Raw genomic sequence first — 18815 nt, forward strand, 5'->3', positions numbered from 1 at the left:
TCCTAAATAAAGAAAGTCAAACAAACGTTCACTCGCCTGGCGTTCTTTAAATGACTGATTCTCTGTAACTAAATATCTCACCAACTTACTCTCTCCACAAGTTGTCATCTTCAACAAACTTGATATATCAACAACTTCACCACGTCCCACTGTTCATAATTTCATCTCTCACACCTCCCTACCACCCTCACCCCTTTCCCCAAAGATGAGGGAGGGTGAGGGTGGGTAGGGGTGGGTAAGGGTGTGTGAGGGTGGGTGAGGAGGGTGAGGGGTGAGGGTGGTGGTTGAGGGTGGTAGGTGAGGGAGGGTGAGGTGGTGGAGTGAGGTGAGAGGGATGAGGGGAGGAGGGAGGGGGTGAGGAGGTGAGGTGAGGTGGAGTGCAGGTGGTGGGTGGATCAGGTGACATGAGTGGGTGGGGCTAACTCAGGCAATAGCTGTCATGGTGTGTGTGTGTGTGTGTGTGTGTGTGTAAAGTATTGATTTGTGTGTGTGTGTGTGTGTGTGTGTGTGTGTGTGTAAAAGTATTGATTTGTGTGTGTGTGTGTGTGTGTGTGTGTGTGTGTGTGTGTGTAAAAGTATTGATTTGTGTGTGTGTGTGTGTGTACTTACATCAGCGAGTTATTGGACAGGGCAACAGTTATCTATCTTTGCTTGTATAATCTTGTGAGCAAAGTATTAGTACAAGTAAATTTTTTATAATGGCCGAAAGTGTTTGAATCTGTGTCCTCACCCTTCCTCTCCTTCCTCACCCTTCCTCCTCTCCTTCCTCACCCTCCCTCCTCTCCCTCCTCACCCTCACTCCTCTCCTTCTCCACAGTCCTTCCTTCCTCACCCTTCCTTCCTCTTTCGCCCCATCCACTTTTCTAATCCCTCCTCCTCTCCTTCCTCACCCTCCTCCTCCTTCCCTCACCCTCCTCCTTCCTCACCCTCCTCCTCCTTCCTCACACTCCTCCCTCCTCCTCCCTCCTCACCACACCCTCCTCCTCTCCCTCCTCACCCTCCCTCCTCTCCCTCTCCTCTCCCCTCCTCCTCACCCCTCCTCTATTATATATTTTAGTAACAAGATCCCCCACCACCGCCCTCACGGCTGCCTCCAGTTGCTTGTGTCTGTTGTCAACTGTACCCGTCTCTTGTAAAGATTATCTGTCTGTTACTCTACCTATATATTGCCATTGCCTGTCTACTGTCCTACCGTCACTACCTGTCACACTGTCCTACCGTCACTACCCGTCCCACGTTCACTACTTGTCACACTGTTCCACCGTCACTATCTGTCACACCTTCCCCACCATCACTCACACAGCATCTAAGGAAGGCCCGCTCCTACCCACCCCAGGCTGCCTCACTCTTAATACTAAATTGAGGAAAATTACAGTAAACTAAGGCAATAGACTCCAGCCATTATTGTTGAGCGTGTGTACTGAGGAAACCCATTAATATATTTACATTTCGGGGGACCAGACTCTGTGTGTGTGTGTGTGTGTGGTGCTGTCCCCTCTAGCGGTGTCTGAGTCACTAGCTGAGTTATACCCGGGGGAGATTCTTCCCTCACTGTCTTCCTCACCAACCTCCTCACAACTGCTTACCCCCTCCCATCCATCACTCCCTACCCCATCTCTTCCGTCCTCACCCCTCCCTCTGCTCTTCCCCTTCATTTCACTCCCCTCCCCTCCCTTCCTTGCTCTCCCCCTTCCAACCTTCACTCCCCTTCCCTCCCTCCCTCTCTTCCCCCGTCCCTTTCCTCCCTAAAAATAGTTCCTCATTTATCTAATAACATAATTTGTCTGCCAAGTACTTCGCAAACTCTATCAAACGCTGAGAATCATTCCAAATTGGCGACGATCTGTTAGTTAAATGACTTTGGGGGCTAAACGTGCTCGCTTCTTGCAGGTAAAATTGATACCTGATACTGATAATGTTAAGTGGTGATTATACTTATTAATTATGTACCTGTTTCTGTACCTGGTATCATTAATAAGTCTGTGTACCTCAACTTAAGTGTTGTGTACCTGTATTTATACCTGTACTACCCGTATTTGCTGTATTTGAGGGAAAAGCGTAAATTATGTCTAACATCTTGATGGTGTCGGCAACAAGCAAAGTAATATTGTCTGGGGTTTTGTTATATAGTGTTAAATGTTGTGTCATGACAGGTGCATCTCCAGGGTGTCATATCATACCCTCAATAATACACACAGCTGTCACTGTTACTGGGCCGCCTCCTCCTCCTCCTCCTCCTCCTTCTTCTCCTCCTCCTCCTTCTCCTCCTCCTCCTTCTTCTCCTCCTCCTCCTCCACCTCCTCCTTCTCCTCCTCTCCTCTTCCTCTCTCTGTGACTGCTGTACATAGTGTCACCTCTCTAAGTAACTGCTGTAGGTCGCCAAAGATAACACACCAGCAAGAGTCGTCTGCCAGGCGAGGTATGACAACAACTGCGGTGCAATAATTCCCATCACTAGATAGATATAATGTTGATGAATATTTCTTTATGCTTAGTGTAGATAGAAAGATCTCCTTCGGTACGATAATTTAGTTCCTGGTGTATAATGACTGAACCCTTTGTGTACAATAATTTTGCCCTTTGTGGACGAGGTTTGAACCTCTTAATTACGATAATTTAACCCATTACACACGATGACTTAATCCTTGAGTACGAAGATTGAACTCTTTAAGTACAATGACAGCCCATTTAGTACGATAAATTAACCCACTGAGTACGATAATCTCTTGAGTACGATAGCTTAACTTCTCAAACCTAATAGCGAGCAAAAATTAAAAAATAGCAAGCAAAAATGAATTTACAACAGCAAGTAAAAAAAAAACGAATTTAGTGCGTGTTAAGTGCACACAGCGAGTGAGTTTGTTGAAGAGGTGTATGGCAGCGTCCCCGCCCTTACTAAACAAACACAGCCCCTCCCTTCCTCCCTCCCGAGCACTGCTAGGCATGGCTCCCCCTCCCTTCCTCCCTCCCGAACACTGGTAGGCATGGCTCCACCCCTCAGCTCAGGTAGCACCTTCATTATCCTAATACACTACGTTATCAGTGGCTTATACCTGGCCTCCATACTTATTAGTTATTCTTGTTACAGGTAAATAAGACTTGGACCGAGGAAAGAGGTGCCCCCTTCGTGATCTAAGGTGGGGACAAGTCATTACACATAGCCGTCATTCTTGGCACCGGAGTGAAGCAGCTCTTAAACTAAAATTGTCTCCATATGATAAATGTCCAACACAGACACCAAGGTCGACGTTGTGCCTCATAGTGGGTGGAATTTTAACCCTTATAGTCGCACAATAAGGCCTACATGACTCTGTATAACAACTCCCTCTGCGACAAACACTTCCTTTTCACTCGTGCTCAGTGATATTAGCTACTCAGGGCATGTTTACATATTGTCCAGTGAGGCTTGGTAGAGTGTGTGTGTGTGTGTGTGTGTGTGTACTGGTGTTTGCAAACCTCTCAGATGGACATATTCTAATGTTATCTTTCCGTACAATTGTTGAGGCTCTCACTATATTATAACCCAGCATGTCATTATGGAAGGTAAACTGGTCCTCTCTCTCTCTCTCTCTCTCAAACAGGAAATTCAACTGTGAAATTCTCTTCTTACCGTGAAATAAATGGCATTTAAATCACTCTCACGGAAAAATAATAATAAGCAGTATAATATTAAGCCGAAGTGAAGGTGTGTTATATATAATGTTCCGTAGATCGAGAAAAATAGTGGATAAATTCTCCTATTTATTTTATTTTCATGGTACTTGAGTGAAACCTCTTACACACACACACACACACACACACACACACACACACACACACACACACACACACACACACACACACACACACACACACACACTTAAACTTATACAAGCGATGCGTCAGACTCATAGTGACAAGAGACACATTAACGCATCACTAACAGAAGCTCCACCGTGTTTCTCTCTAATTGGCAAATGTTTATATATGTGTTTTTTGCCTGTTGTTATTAACCCTTAAGTGTGACCTTTAAATACACCCAGGAACTATTTTATACTGACGAACAACCCGATTCTCTTGTGTGTGTGTGTACATGAAACTTTAATAGTGTGTGTATGTGTGTTTAGGAGACACACATCAACTTAAGTGTAAGTATTGTGAAGATGTGATGGTCATGGTGGAGGGAAGGGTGAGGTATGGTGGAGGGAAGGGTGAGGTATGGTGGAGGGAAGGGTGAGGTATGGTGGAGGGAAGGGTGAGGTATGGTGGAGGGAAGGGTGAGGTATGGTGGAGGGAAGGGTGAGGCTGATGGAGGGAAAATAGGTGAAGAGAAGGGAGGGGTGAGGTTTGGTAGGAGTGAGGGTGGTGGAGGGAGGGCTGATGATGGTGAGGACGGGGTGGATACGATGGAGGGAGGGGTACGTAAGGCGGAGGGAAAAATAGGTAAAGAGGAGGGAAGGGTGAGGCTGGTGGAGGGAAGTTTTGACTCACAGAAAACGGTGTATACAACACAGGCCAGGCAGGCACGGCACGGTACGGTAAGCCACCACACAGTCCGCGCGTTGACTCCGTCCTGGGCTGATCGTGGTGAGACGTTCCTGTACATCTCGCCTTGTGCTGTACACCTCCCCTTGCGCTGTACACCTCCCCTTGCGCTGTACACCTCCCCTTGTGCTGTACATCTCCCTTTGTGCTGTACATCTCCCCTTGTGCTGTACACCTCCCCTTGTGCTGTACACCTCCCCTTGTGCTGTACACCTCCCCTTGTGCTGTACATATTCATAGGGTTGTACACCTTCCCTCTTGAATGCACATTTTCCTATTTTCTTCCACATTTTCTTACGCTTCCTCTTGTGTTGTTCATCAATCTGTAGATCTTCGCGAGTGTTGTACGTCTCCTATTATGTTGTACATCTTCTTGTAGGCCATCTTGATTGCTACCGTTTCATACACCTTCCTCTGTTGTACATCTGTTACGTTTTGTACACTTCACTATGTTGTACATCTCCCTGTGCTATATGTTTCACCGGTTTGTACATCTTCTTGTGTTGTACAACTCCTTCATTGTTGTACATTTTCCCTATGTTGTATCGTGTATTGAACACTTCCTCTCCGTGTCCAATGTTGCTGTACACCCCCCACTGTGCAGTACACATCCAACTGTCCAGTACACATCCGACTGTACTGGAAACATCCCATCGTGCTGTGCACGTCCCACTGTGCAGTACACCCACCACTCCGTTGTACACTACACCCCCACTGTCCAGTTCACCTCACTGTTCTGTACACCTCCCACTGTGATGTAAATCTCCACTGTAATGTACACCCCACTGCACAGTACACCTCCCACTGCGCTATACACCTGCTACAGCAGACTTCCCCCGGTGGCAGCACACTCCTGTACACCCCAACACACCTTGTGATGTGCACCAGTTGTCCTTAATTAAGAGAAGAAACTATTTGATAATTACAGCCACAACTTGAGAAAAATATTACCAGGACACCCCGTTGTGTTGTGAAGTGTTGGTGGTACAACTGTTGTATTTCACCGCTTCGTTGTACGTGTTGTTGGTAGAGAACTGAGTAGTGTTGTCAAGGAGTGCCCGAAAAAAATCATTAGCAGGCTGTCACTGGAACTATCGTGTTGTTAAGGGAATTAATTAACAACATATTGCAACCAGGAGTGAGAGACTGATCACAGTGTTGTCAGAGGAACTTGTCAGTGTTGTCAGTACAACTGATATCAGTCTGTCATAGAAACTAATCACAGTGTTGTCAGAGCAACTTATCAGTGTTGTCAAGGGAACTTATCAGAAACACTTAACCACAAAGTTGGTTGGAACGGTCAGCACACTGCTATAGGTCACCAGACGTCAAGTAACATAACGACACATCTTTGAACGTAAAAGGAAAATACAATTGGCTTAAAAACAAATCTTAACTTTCCTTATAAACAAGTTTTCTAACCACTAATATCGGGGAGAATCTTTCTGTGTGTGTGCTTGTGTGTGAGAGAGAGTTACTGTCATAAAACAACAAAAGCAATGTTCAAAATACACTGTACCATTTTTCACGTCTTCACACACCCTTAAAACGGTACCATTCAACACCTGGGTCAACTGCAGGCACCGTCCCTCCCTCAGTACCCGCCAGCGGGACTCAGCTAACATGTGCTGTGTCAAAAATTGAGCATTACATCCACTCCGCCGCTGCACCACCCTCCACAGTAATAACCTCATTTAAAAACAACAAAGAGACAGACATCTGACCTGGGTTGCTTGAGAACTCGGTTGGACACAAGGAAAATCTCTGCCACGGGTTCATCCAAGTCTCTTTCTTACTTTACCCCGTCAGTTACTCTCTACACTACTCTATATCTTTCTCTTTCATACACACAAGGTCTTTCCTAACATAATAATGGGTGATCTAATAGTAAACTGTTGATACTATTGTCACTACTGCTATTACCAACATCAATATTACTGCTACAACTATCACTATCACTACTACCACTATTGATAAACCATCAACCTTACAACTGTCCTCTAGTACGTGACCACAATAGGTGTCCCCTCCTGTCTTCTAGTATTCTATAGAGCGTGTCCTCTGGTGCGTTCCCTTCACTCGGGGTCTCCACTACATACCCAATCCTCTAAGGCCTCTTGTCGTCAGGTACCCTCGTAATCTTATCTACCTGGCGCGCGTCTATTTCTCTCACCTATACAGCTGACCTGGAGTGACCTGGTTTCGAACTCTCACAAATTCATCCGTGATTTTTATTTCTGAAACTGATATTTCAACCAAGACATCCAGTTACGGTACAGTTAACTACTGAAGTCCTCCTCTCACCTCTCCCCTGAATCACGAACCCCCGAGAGATTCAGACTCATGAACCCGAAGTATTTATGGACAGAATAATGTATCAGTCTACTGCTTCGAGTTCACGAGTCTAAATCTCTCTGGGGCACGTGGTTCAGGTGAGAGGAAGAGGCGAATGGTCTCTAGCAGTTGAGTGTATATAAAGTCACATGGCATTTTCGTCGTCAGTTAGAACCCGTATCTGTGTTGTTATATCGACGCAAACTGACAGATGACTCCGACCTGATAACGACATCTGAGACTGCCGAGTTCCACGACAATTTAAATAATGAGTTACTTAATGCACAAAGGCAGAACATACCATACAAAATACTCAGATCAGACAACATTGACCCTAAATGGATAAATAATTATTTAAAGAACATCATTGGCCAAAGGAAGGCTATAGGTAGAAGGATAAAGCGTGGCGAAATTTACCTCCAGGATTATTATAAGATATTGGCGAGTAGGGTTAAAACCGAGATAAGGAAAGCAAAGGGGAATAATGAGCTGAGGATAGCAAGGGAGGCGAAGACAAACCCCAAAGGATTCTACCAAATGTATCAAACTAAAACACGAGAAAAGATTGGACCAAAGCGGTCAGATACCGGCGAGCTCACTGATAACGACGGAGAAATGAGCAATAATTTGAATAAATATTTTTCAACAGTTTTCACCCCCGAAAATTTAAACATGATACCAGAGGCACCGACTCTATTCAGAGATGGTGAAGAAAACATATTAAGCGAGGTAGTAGTGACTAGCAACGATGTTAGTAAGCAAATAGACAAACTAAAGCCTAATAAGTCACCTGGTCCAGATGAGATATTTGCCAGAGTATTAAAGGAATGTAAGGAAGAGCTTAGTATGCCCTTAGCAAAGTTGTTTAACATGTCCTTAAAAACAGGTGTAGTACCAGAATCCTGGAGGATAGCGAATGTAATACCGATTTTCAAGAAGGGGGATAGATCACTATCCTTTAACTACCGCCCAATCAGTCTAACATCAATAGTAGGCAAATTACTGGAAGCAATCATTTCAAACTCTATTCGAAATCACCTGGAGAAGCACCGATTGATCAATGATTCCCAGCATGGCTTCACAAGTGGACGTTCTTGTCTAACTAATCTATTAACATTCTTTTCATCAGTTTTCGAATCGGTGGACGAGGGGCACAATTATGATGTGGTATATCTCGACTTTAGCAAAGCCTTCGACAGAGTCCCCCACGAAAGACTAATTAGAAAGGTAGAAGCTCATGGCATCAAAGGTAACATCCTTAAATGGATTAGGGCGTGGTTACAGGACAGGAAACAGCGAGTGAGCATTAACGGCACTAAGTCCCATTGGAGCAACGTCACAAGTGGAGTTTCCTAAGGCTCAGTACTTGGACCATTATTTTTTATTATATACATAAACGACAGAGATATCGGCATAGACAGCAACATAAGTAAATTTGCTGATGACACTAAAATAGGACGTGTTATTAAATCTGACGAGGACTCAGCAAAACTACAGGAAGATCTAAACAAATTTTTCGAATGGTCTGAAAAATGGCAGATGAAATTCAATGTGGACAAATGTAAAGTACTCAGTATAGGAGATGTAAACAGGGAAACCAGATACCAAAGGAACAACGATGCCATAGAGAAATCCGACTGCGAGAGAGATTTAGGAGTAATGATAAGTAGGAACCTTAAGCCAAGTAAACAATGTGTTTTTGCTCGAAACATGGCTAATAAAGTACTTGGGTTCATACAAAGGAGTGTTAGTTACAAGACTAGCGAGGTCATCATAAAACTGTATCTTGCTCTTGTGAGACCACACCTGGATTACGCAGTTCAGTTCTGGTCACCGTATTACAGAATGGATATAAAATCATTGGAAAGAATTCAGAGGAGAATGACAAGACTAATACCGGGCATTAGGAACCTTGAGTATAGAGACAGGTTAAAGCATCTTAATTTGCACTCCCTCGAGAGACGTAGAGCGAGGGACGACCTGATAGAGGTGTACAGTATAAGTGGAAGTCAGGGCGAAACAAAGGGGACATTACAAAGGTACTCAAACTATCCAACCAGGAGCGAACTCGTAACAATAGATATAAATTAGACAAATTTAGATTTAGGCGTGAAATAGGTAAACACTGGTTTTGAAACAGAGTAGTGGATGAATGGAACAAGTTACCAAATATCATCATTAACTCGAATACGCTGAATAGCTTCAAACATAGGTTGGATGCTTATATGAGCAATAGGGGTTGGGTGTAAACGGGACTGCCCAGTACGGGCCAATAGGCCCGCTGCAGTTTCCTCCATTCTTATGTTCTTATGTACTGTAGGAGGCTCTGAGGGCTCGGTACCTCCTCTCTAACACTCCGGGCGGGTATGGGGGTGCTGGGTGTCGTCACAGGGGTCCACGACTCTGCCTGCTGGGTGTCAGACCACCAGTAAGATAATCCCTTGGGGAGAAACCAGGAGGAATATTCCAGTTCATTCATTGTTCTGGTTTTAAACAGATGAGCTTACATCAACCTAACCTTAACTTACCTCAAACTATTATATCCTAACCCAACCAAACACAACCTAACCTAAGCTATCCTAATCTAACCTAAATTAACCCAACGTAAGTAATAAGAGTGCAGAGGACTTATTGCAACTATATCTTGCGCTAGTCAGGCGCACCTTGATTATGCGGTTCAGTTCTGGTGCCCTTATTATAGAATGGATATCAATTCACTAGAGTCGGTGCAGCGAGGAATGACGAAAATGATTCCGGGACTTAGAAACCTTCCATATCAGGATAGGTTAAAGAAACTAAACTTGCATTCCCTAAAAAGACGAAGAGTGCGGGGAGATATGATGGAAGTATTTAAGTGGGTGAAAGGAATCAATAAAGGCGATATAGATAAAGTTCTTATAATATCCGAGCAGGATAGGACTCGGAGCAACTGATTTAAGTTGGATAAGTTTAGGTTTAGGAGGGCGATAGGAAGGAACTGGATCACAAATAGGGTGGTGGACGAGTGGAACAAGCTTAGCAACTTTGTAGTAAGTGCTGGAATGCTGGAAAGTTTCAAAAGGAGGCTGGATAGATTCATGGATGATAGAGAGTGGTAGTAACTCTCGACAGGAGCTGCCATGCACAGGCCAACCGGCCTATTGCAGACTCCTTATTTTCTTATGTTATTAAGTTAAGCTATCCTAACTTAACCTATATTAACCCAACGTCGTTTAACCTAACGAGATAATCTAACATAACCTGACACAACCTAACCTAAGATAACCTAACCTAACCAAAAGTCACTAAGACAATTTTACATAAGTTTCTGATAAAGTTTGATAGGTTCGTGCCCCTTAAAAAATAATTACTTAACTCAGTTCCTCTCGCTGTACATATTATTTTCTTAATAACGAACATCTTGCTATTATAAATGTCTCTTGCGGTGCCGAGGACGGTTCGTTATACACCTTAATTAACGATACCATTCATTCCTCTTGTGTATTTCAGTTCGTTAAGATCTCGCTAATGAACACGAGAACATCCTAACACGTTGTCTTTCTCTTGTCTTGAGTGAAAACAACATTATATTTTTTAAACAATTTCCTTTTTGGTGTTTGTGCTGACAGGTAGTTCAGTCCACTATTTATACCGTAATTAGCGCTACATACAGAGAGAGAGAGAGAGAGAGAGAGAGAAGCATTGTGTGTGCGCGTCCCAAGGTGCTAGAGGAGACACGTTCCCAAGTGTCTTCCTAATCCTCTGGACTCAACACTAGTGACAACAACAGCTGGAGGACTGTCGTAAGTTTTCTTGACGTTGGTGTTAGCGGTAATCTGTCACATACGCACACACACCTCTGTTTACTCCAACATTCTCGAATATATTCCTGCATACGAGTCAACGGTATAACACTATGCATAAAACTTGATTGACAAAAATACTGAACATAGCAGCTGGGTAACGAGTGTGTCCGTTCGATCTATTGCCATGTACTGTAGGATATGAGTGTACGTCTGAGGTCAAACCCTAAAGTTTGTGTGTGTGTGTGTGTAATAATAATAATAATAATAAACGGTTTATTAATAGAGTTGCAGCCGGTGGCTGAAAATATACAGACTTACATTTGATTTAGACATGATGATATAATATGCATTGAATACGTTTACAGGGCTGTACAGTACATAAATCAGGAGTTGTTTATTATTTTAACAATAGATGGGATGGTGCTATTCTTATATCTATCGGTGCAGGCTCTTATGGGCTGAATTTTGTTGTAGTGGCTGACTGCGCAAGGTGAGTGGGGGGCTGCCGGCGGCAGGAGGTGGCGATGACAAGGGTGGTGCATTAGTTGGCTGCCAAACCTTTCCAGTGCTTGGTGGTGGTGGTCACTGAGGGATGGCATTTCCAGGGTGGAGAGAGCGTTGGAGTAGCCGGAGTATTCTGCATCGAGCATGATTCTGCAGGCCCTTTTCTGTACCTTCTCTAGCCGAGGTTGTTGGGTAGAGTTGACAGAAGACGACCAGGCTGGTGATGCATACGTTAATTTGGGGAGAATAAAGGCGTTGTAGATAGTCCTCAGCTCTGGCGTGGGTGTCCCAAGTGACCTAAGTAGTCGTAGCATGTAGAGACGGTACGAGGCTGCCTGACTGTGTTATTTACATGGGCCTTCCAGTCCAGTTTCTTGTCTATCGTTACACCCAGGAGTTTAGCAGACTGCACCAGCAGGAGAGGATGGGCACCCACTGCGACTGCTGGGGCTTGCACTGGAGTGGCAGCGATATTGATGTGCATGACTACTGTTTTGGTGTGGTTGATGGTGACCTTGTTCTCCGTAGTCCATGCCTGTAGCCTGTCCAGGGTGCCTTGTAGCAATGAGTAGTCTGGTGCCGTGTTGACCACTGAAACCTCCACAGTGCAGTCATCCACGTACTTCCACCTGTGAGGAGTGTCCGATAGAGCGTCATTGATCAGGATGAGGAAGCACAGTGGTCCCATCTTGGTCCCCTGGGGAACACCGCAGGTGAGGTGTTGGAATGTGGAGACCGAGCCCTGATACCTCACTGCCTGGCGACGTCCACTCAAGAAATCAGTGAGCCATGAGACCAGGTTGGTGGGCAGCCCTAGTGCAATGGCCTTGTTGATAACAGTGCAGTGATCAACAAGGTCAAAGGCCTTCCTGAAGTCAACAAGGGCAACGGCCAGTGATGTCTTACGTTTCTGCAGGTTTCTGTGCAGAAAATCCAGAAAGCGCACTAAGCAATGTGATGTAGAGGAGGTCCTCATATTGCCAAATTGCTGTGGATCAATTAACTGATAGATTCTGGCAAATGCCCACTCAAAAACAAAGTCCTCACAGAGTAGACTGGGTATGGGGGTAATGGCAACTGGCCTGAGGTCGTTAGGGGACTGTGGGGTGGTGACCTTGGGGATAGGGGTGACAAATGCGGTTTTCCATTCATTAGGGCATTTGCTTTGTCTGAGGGATGCATTAATAATAGAACAGAAGGGGTGGCAAGTTCGACTGCAAATTCCTTGTATATTTTGATTGGGAGGTCAATTGGGGTTGTGGAGCGTTTGGATTTAAATTTCAGGTGTTTGTTGGCGATTTCAAATGGTTGAACACTGGGGTGGGGGAGGGGAAGGTAAGTAAGCCAGGAGGTGAGTGAGGTCAAGACTGGGCAAGGTATGACATATGGTAGTGTATTATATGAGGTACTCAAACTATCCAACCAGGAGCGAACTCGTGACAATGGTTTTAAATTAGACAGATTTAGATTTAGGCGCGAAATTGGTAAACACTGGTTTGGAAACAGTAGTGGATGAATGGAACAAGTTACCAAATATCATCACAAACTCGAACACGCTGGATAGCTTCAAACATAAGTTGGATGCTTATATGAGCAATAGGGGTTGGGTGTAAATGGGACTGCCCAGTATGGGCCAATAGGCCCGCTGCAGTTTCCTCCATTCTTATGTACATTGGCGGTTGGTGCGCAGGGGGGGGGGGGTGTGATAGCAAACACAGACAATGAGGGAGGCAAGCTGGCAGGGGTGGGAGTGACCTGAACCTGTGTGTGTGTAATAATAATAATAATGATAATAATAAACGGTTTATTGAAAAAGTTCTGCAGCCCGAAGGCTGAAAATATACATTGGACATAAATGACTTATTACATACATTGGTGGCTTAACAAAAGCCTTCATTAGAGAAAGGCGTGTGTGTGAACAATAACCATTCTCAATAAATTCTAGTAAAAATTGAAAAAAAAAAATAATAAATTTGATTTAAAATTTAGTGCAGTAATATCACTAGTGTCCGCCTCACCGTCAGTCACAGTTCTACACCTGTGAGGAAGACTTTGTAACCTAAAATACATTACTACTACTTCTACCGTATTACCTTGTATTGTATTCAAATTGCATTGTAGATTATACATCTCCTTCTGCCTGTTGAAATTGTTTTTTGTTGACAAATTATTACAACCAAAACTGTTCTTTATTGACCATTTCTAAATTAATGAAGTAATCTTAATATTAATTGAGTAATATATGTTATTTGTAGCGAGTGTGCGTACAGTGCAGACTCAGTGTACAGTACAGAGGCTCAGTGTACAGTACAGAGGCTCAGTGTACAGTACAGAGGCTCAGTGTACAGTACAGAGCCTCAGTGTACAGTGCAGGCTCAGTGTACAGTACAGAGCCTCAGTGTACAGTACAGAGGCTCAGTGTACAGTACAGAGCCTCAGTGTTGTACCAAAAACCATGATCACTAATGCACACTTAATGGTTCATGGAAACCTGACCAACAAGGCGTGACCTGCAGAATTGATGTGTGACTTAATGAACAGAGAGAAGTGAGTTAGTGTGTGACAGTCAAGTGATATTATTTTTCAGGTGGTGGTAACACTAGCGAGTCTCGCCCTCACCGACTAACTTCTGTCGCCTGTACCTGTCGTCCTCTGTCGTCCTTACTGGTCACCTGTTGTCGTCCTTGGTCACCTGTCGTCGTTCCTGGTCACCTGTCGTCCTCGTTGGTCACCTGTCGTCCTCGTTGGTCACCTGTCGTCGTTCCTGGTCACCTGTCGTCCTTGGTCACCTATCGTCTTTTCTGTTCACCTGACGTCCTCAGTGCTCAACTGTCGTACTTGTTGGTCATCTGTCGTCATCTGTCGTCCTTACTGGTCACCCTATCGAATGACAGGTCCACCTGGGCAGGTGACCTGTCATGCTTGGTTGTTGAGGTGACCTGTCCTGGGGTGACCTGTCATATTCACCTAGTGACCTGACCTTACTGGACAGCCTGACGTGCTTGCCTGTTGGAGTGACCTACCATGCTCAGCTGGTGACCTGACCTGACCTCCCCGTGCCATCAGGATGACTCAGACGGTGGTGCTACAGTGCCTTCTCCTCCTGCTGGGCCTCTACGGTAAGTTCCTCACCACCACACCTATATACTCCTTGTGTTCACTGTGTGCTTGATAACAGGTATTTAAATATTCAGGGATATATCGTGTGCTGGGTTTACGGCGACTGCATACACGCGGTGTTTAGTCGATATTTTAATTTGCAGTTAAACCCACCTAGTGTAACCTAACTTAACCCCGCCCAGTGTAATTTTACTTAATCCCGCCCAGTGCAACTTTAGTCAACTTAACCCCGCTCGGTGTAACCACAGTACCCCTTCTCTGTACCAACACCGCCAAAAGGCTCCAGCGCTTCCCTCACTCACTCCATGTAAATTAATTACTACCCACTCAATTATGGTAAGAATATTAATGTTATGCAAGATTAATCAAGGTAGGTAAGTTAGGTTAGGTTTGGTTGGACTGACTTGAGTTGAATATAACATTTCAAAGTTACATTTTAACCAATAAAACTTAATTATTACCTCAGTTAATCAAAGTTATTCTTACTAAATATTTCCTCTCTCATTTTCTGGAGTGTTCATCTTTTTTTTTCTCCAAATAACCCAAGTAAATAAGCGAGCGAGAAGAAACATGTTGAGGAAATTAGTGTGTACCGCTGTCTGTGTGTGAATCAGATCAGGAACCCCAATCACATCTAACCAATCTTATCCTAACCTAACCTAACATCATCCACCAACTCCAATAAATCGGAAACTGAGACCCGGTTTTTAGTTCTGGGTTCGATGATTCAGTTTGATCAAAAGGTTGTAATTAAAAACAAACATTCTCCCTCATTCATATGTCTCATGCGACTGTATTCTCCATTAGTCTGTACTGTATGTAACTCAGGAATTTACTGTGAAATATGAACAAAGGTAGCTATTTTACGACTGTTTATCTATTGGTGGTGATATTGGTGTTTAGTAAAGAGAAAAACCCGCATTATGGTGTACAGGAGGCAGCTAATGGAACATATAGTTGATAATATCGATGAGTGTTCCATTAAGACCAATTTTATTGGTTCATACTAAGTGCCCACTAAACAAGACCGTTTGTCTACTATTAATACGAATGGTGCCGTGGCTTAGTAGATACAACACTCGGCTTGTGTCCTTTGGTTCCGGCTAGTCGTACCCCCTTGTCCATCCAGCAGTGATTGGACAACTAACTTTACAGATAGACGAATGTGAGCTGTCGAGTGCTTTCCCCGGCCACACTTCCTTCTTGTGTACTGTACTGAATAAAAAATGTATAGGCTACAGTGTGTTATATCCGCGCCGCCCCGAGGAGACTGACTGACTAGTACTGTAGCTTGACTCACCCTGAATAAGTAAGGTGTTGTCCCGTCAAACGTCTAGGGAAGTGAACGTAACTTATGTGTCATCGGCTTTAAGTGGCCCAGGACGCACCTAACCCAAGGCCACCGGTAACGCCCTCCTACGCCAGCTACCATACTGTTACTCACCACCACTCATCACTCCCTACCACCATCACTAACCACCATTCACCACCACCGGCTCAATGTAACCGTCCTCAGTAATCCCAGGCTGGTGAAGTTAGAGTAGAATGATGATCTATGAGGAGGGCGGAGGGTGAACTGTGGTAGGGAGGGGTAGGAGGTAGGTAGAGAGGGAGGTAGGGAGGGGTAGGGGGGAGGTAGGTAGGGAGGGAGGGGGAGGTAGGTAGGGAGTGAGTTTCATCAGGATAATGTTAGTTTCCTGTTCCTGTAGACGTGTTCGAGGAGTGTTTAATGCTGTTTATACCCTGAGCTAGAAGTACCTGGTCAGGCTCATCTGTATTTACCTTGTGATCCGAAAACTCTTTCTTGGTTTCCTGACTTTAGAATATTTACAATACCTGGTGACTACGTGTGCATGTATGGATAATGACAGGTGTAGGAGGATAACCACTGTTCACCTGCGAGAAATAAATGTCACCAGAGAGAGAGAGAGAGAATGTGCGTGTGTGTGTGTGTGGTTAGTACATAAGGTATGATCATACAGGCGACTATAATATTGACTATAAATATATAGCATCAACACTAACCTAACTTAACCCTATATCTTTAAAACTTAAATATACACAAAGCTGAACACCAAAAGTCCTACCTCACTCAGCTAGAGAGTCAATAAATATGTCCTTACACAGTGTTTACTGCTGCCAAGAGCGACGGACTAACACTCGTAGGGACAGGCAACTAAGGTGACGTGTTTTACCACATACATACAGGGAAGTCAAGTAACAGATCGACGACTGAGGTTTATTACAGCGGAATTTTGCCCAGACCCGATATCTTAACGCAGTGTGCGAGGGGCAGGTATCTGGTGACATTATACTTGAAGGCTCTGCAGACAAACACACGGACGGGAGGACAGAAACACGGACGAGAAGACGCACACACGCACACGCACACGCACACACACACACAGATTGTTGCCAGGGGGCTATAACTCACCAGAGTTTTAAAGGATCGCACCTTAATTACGGTATCATCAACTAGAGCCACCGTGTGTGTGTGTGTGTGTGTGTGTGTGTGTGTGTGTGCGTGTGTGTACATGTGTGTGTGTGTACATGTGTGTGTGTGTGTAAATATAACCAATCAAGAAAATCAAAGTTTTTCTTATTCCAACCTTAATTCTCTCTTATAACACCGAAGTTCCCCTTCACACACCCTCCTCCTCACCCCTCCCCCACACCTCCCCACACACACCCCCCCCCACACACCCCTTCCCCACACACACACCTTCCCCCACACCCTTCCCCCACACACCCTTCCCCCACACCCCCTCCCCCACACCCCTCCCCACCCTCCCCCACCCCTCCCCCACACACCCCCTCCCCACACACCCTCCACCACACACCCTTCCCCCCACACACAACCTACCCCACACACCCTTCCCCCCACACACCCTTCCCCCCACACACTCACATAAATCACATTACAAACAAACTTCTAAATGGATCGCTTGAAATATTCAGACAAAAAGAAGAATAAAAGAAAGAATTGACGATACAACAAGATAATATTTCTCAATCGAGTTTAGGTCAGGCAGCTAATGTGTGGGGCTCCTTCACCAGCTCGCTTACAGTACAGGAAGCTTCCAATCTTGGTTATGTCAAGAACTGTATTTTTGTTACATGACGAGGAGGAAAGGGGACATGAGGAGGTGGACGAGGGAGGGGGAGGAAGAAGGAGAGATAAAAGGGGAGGGGGAGAAAGGGAGTAGAAAGTGTTAGTAGTACAGGGAGATAAGAAACTTTGTAATTTAAGTTCCGTCTTTTCTCGTTCTTGCCTGTCCTTCATTCTCTTTAGTTATCACTTATTATTTTTTTGTTTTTATTGATTATATTCAGCACTTTTTCCCTTTTTCACGTTTTTATTCTTTTTTACTATTAATTCTTTTTTACTCTTTCCAACACACACACACACCAGTGCCGGCTTTAGATCTGTGGAGGCCCATGGGCAGCCTCTTAGTGGAGGCCCCCTCATTATAACTACCCAAGAGGGTGGGGTGGCGAGTGAAGCGAGCCTAAACATCTGGGAGTTCCGGGGGGCGCTGTAAGCCCCTCGGGAAAATTTTGAAATTTGAACACTTCTTTGGAGAATTTTGAAGCCATATGCAGTTATATTGAGGAAATTAGAACATTGAGAAAATTTTAATTAACTGTATATCTATTGATAGTGTACAAATTCCCAACACACACACACACACACACACACAAGTGATAGATAAACATGAATTTTAAAGAATGAAAATAAAAATAACCCAAATGAGTAAACAAATAAATAAAATATTGTAATATGTGGAGGACCCCAGATTGTGGAGGCCCCCGGGCAGCTGCCCACTTTGCCCACTCCTGAATCCGGCCCTGACACACACACACCTGTCACCTGAGCAGCTCAACAACAAAGTCGGCATAATTTTTCCTGCGGCTAAATAATTCACTGGTTATCGACAGTGAAGGCAGTTCAGTGCTACATTCTACTTTGTTATTCATATCATCATCAATCTTATTAAAATGTCAAACAGGTCCTGACAAATTTCACTCGGTATTGTGAAAGATTTAGTGAAATTTTAACATTTATTTAGGTTCAAAAAAAACATTTATTAAGGTTACAACAAAAATGACGTAAGAAAACAATAAAAAAAACAATATTCGCAATACAAAATTTTAAAAAAATATATAAAATGGACGTAGATAAAAAACTCGTATGAATAATGAAACCTGAACTGTATTTTCCTCGGTCAATAATGCTTTAAAAAAATCATCAACAGCACAACATACGAGAGGGGCTAAAAAAAATCTTATATTTACAACGTTGAACTGAGGGGATATTTCCTTTTTCTTTTACGTACATAAAATATTCTATCACGAACATACATATTCTTTTTAGTGTGTGTGTGTGTGTGTGTGTGTGTGTGTGTGTGTGTGTGTGAACTCTACTACTGTCAGATATACTTTTAACACGAGAACATAAACCACGTTCTCTCGTTATAACAGAATATATAATGACGAGGCCAGAGTTAATTACTTACCAACATGAATCACCGAAACTTGGTCATTTAT

General features: G+C 44.1%; 1 protein-coding gene across 3 annotated transcripts in view; it reads left to right on the forward strand.

Annotated features, from left to right (window-relative positions):
- The first annotated feature begins 4517 nt into the window (after nucleotides 1–4517).
- The window catches only part of LOC121858202, a 37301-nt gene continuing 23003 nt past the window's right edge, over nucleotides 4518–18815 (forward strand). The window contains exons 1-2 of one of the 3 annotated variants that reach the window (XM_042354417.1): nucleotides 4518–4566; nucleotides 13735–14266. In XM_042354417.1, coding sequence (XP_042210351.1) covers nucleotides 14215–14266 — 52 coding nt within the window. In that variant the 5' untranslated portion in view covers nucleotides 4518–4566; nucleotides 13735–14214. Of the gene's footprint in view, nucleotides 4567–13493; nucleotides 14267–18815 lie in introns of those variants that run through there. The other 2 variants (XM_042354419.1, XM_042354416.1) reach the window with 2 other exon arrangements.

This window comes from Homarus americanus, unplaced genomic scaffold (genome assembly GCF_018991925.1).
Source record: "Homarus americanus isolate GMGI-L3 unplaced genomic scaffold, GMGI_Hamer_2.0 scaffold57980, whole genome shotgun sequence".
NCBI classification, from domain to species: domain Eukaryota; kingdom Metazoa; phylum Arthropoda; class Malacostraca; order Decapoda; family Nephropidae; genus Homarus; species Homarus americanus.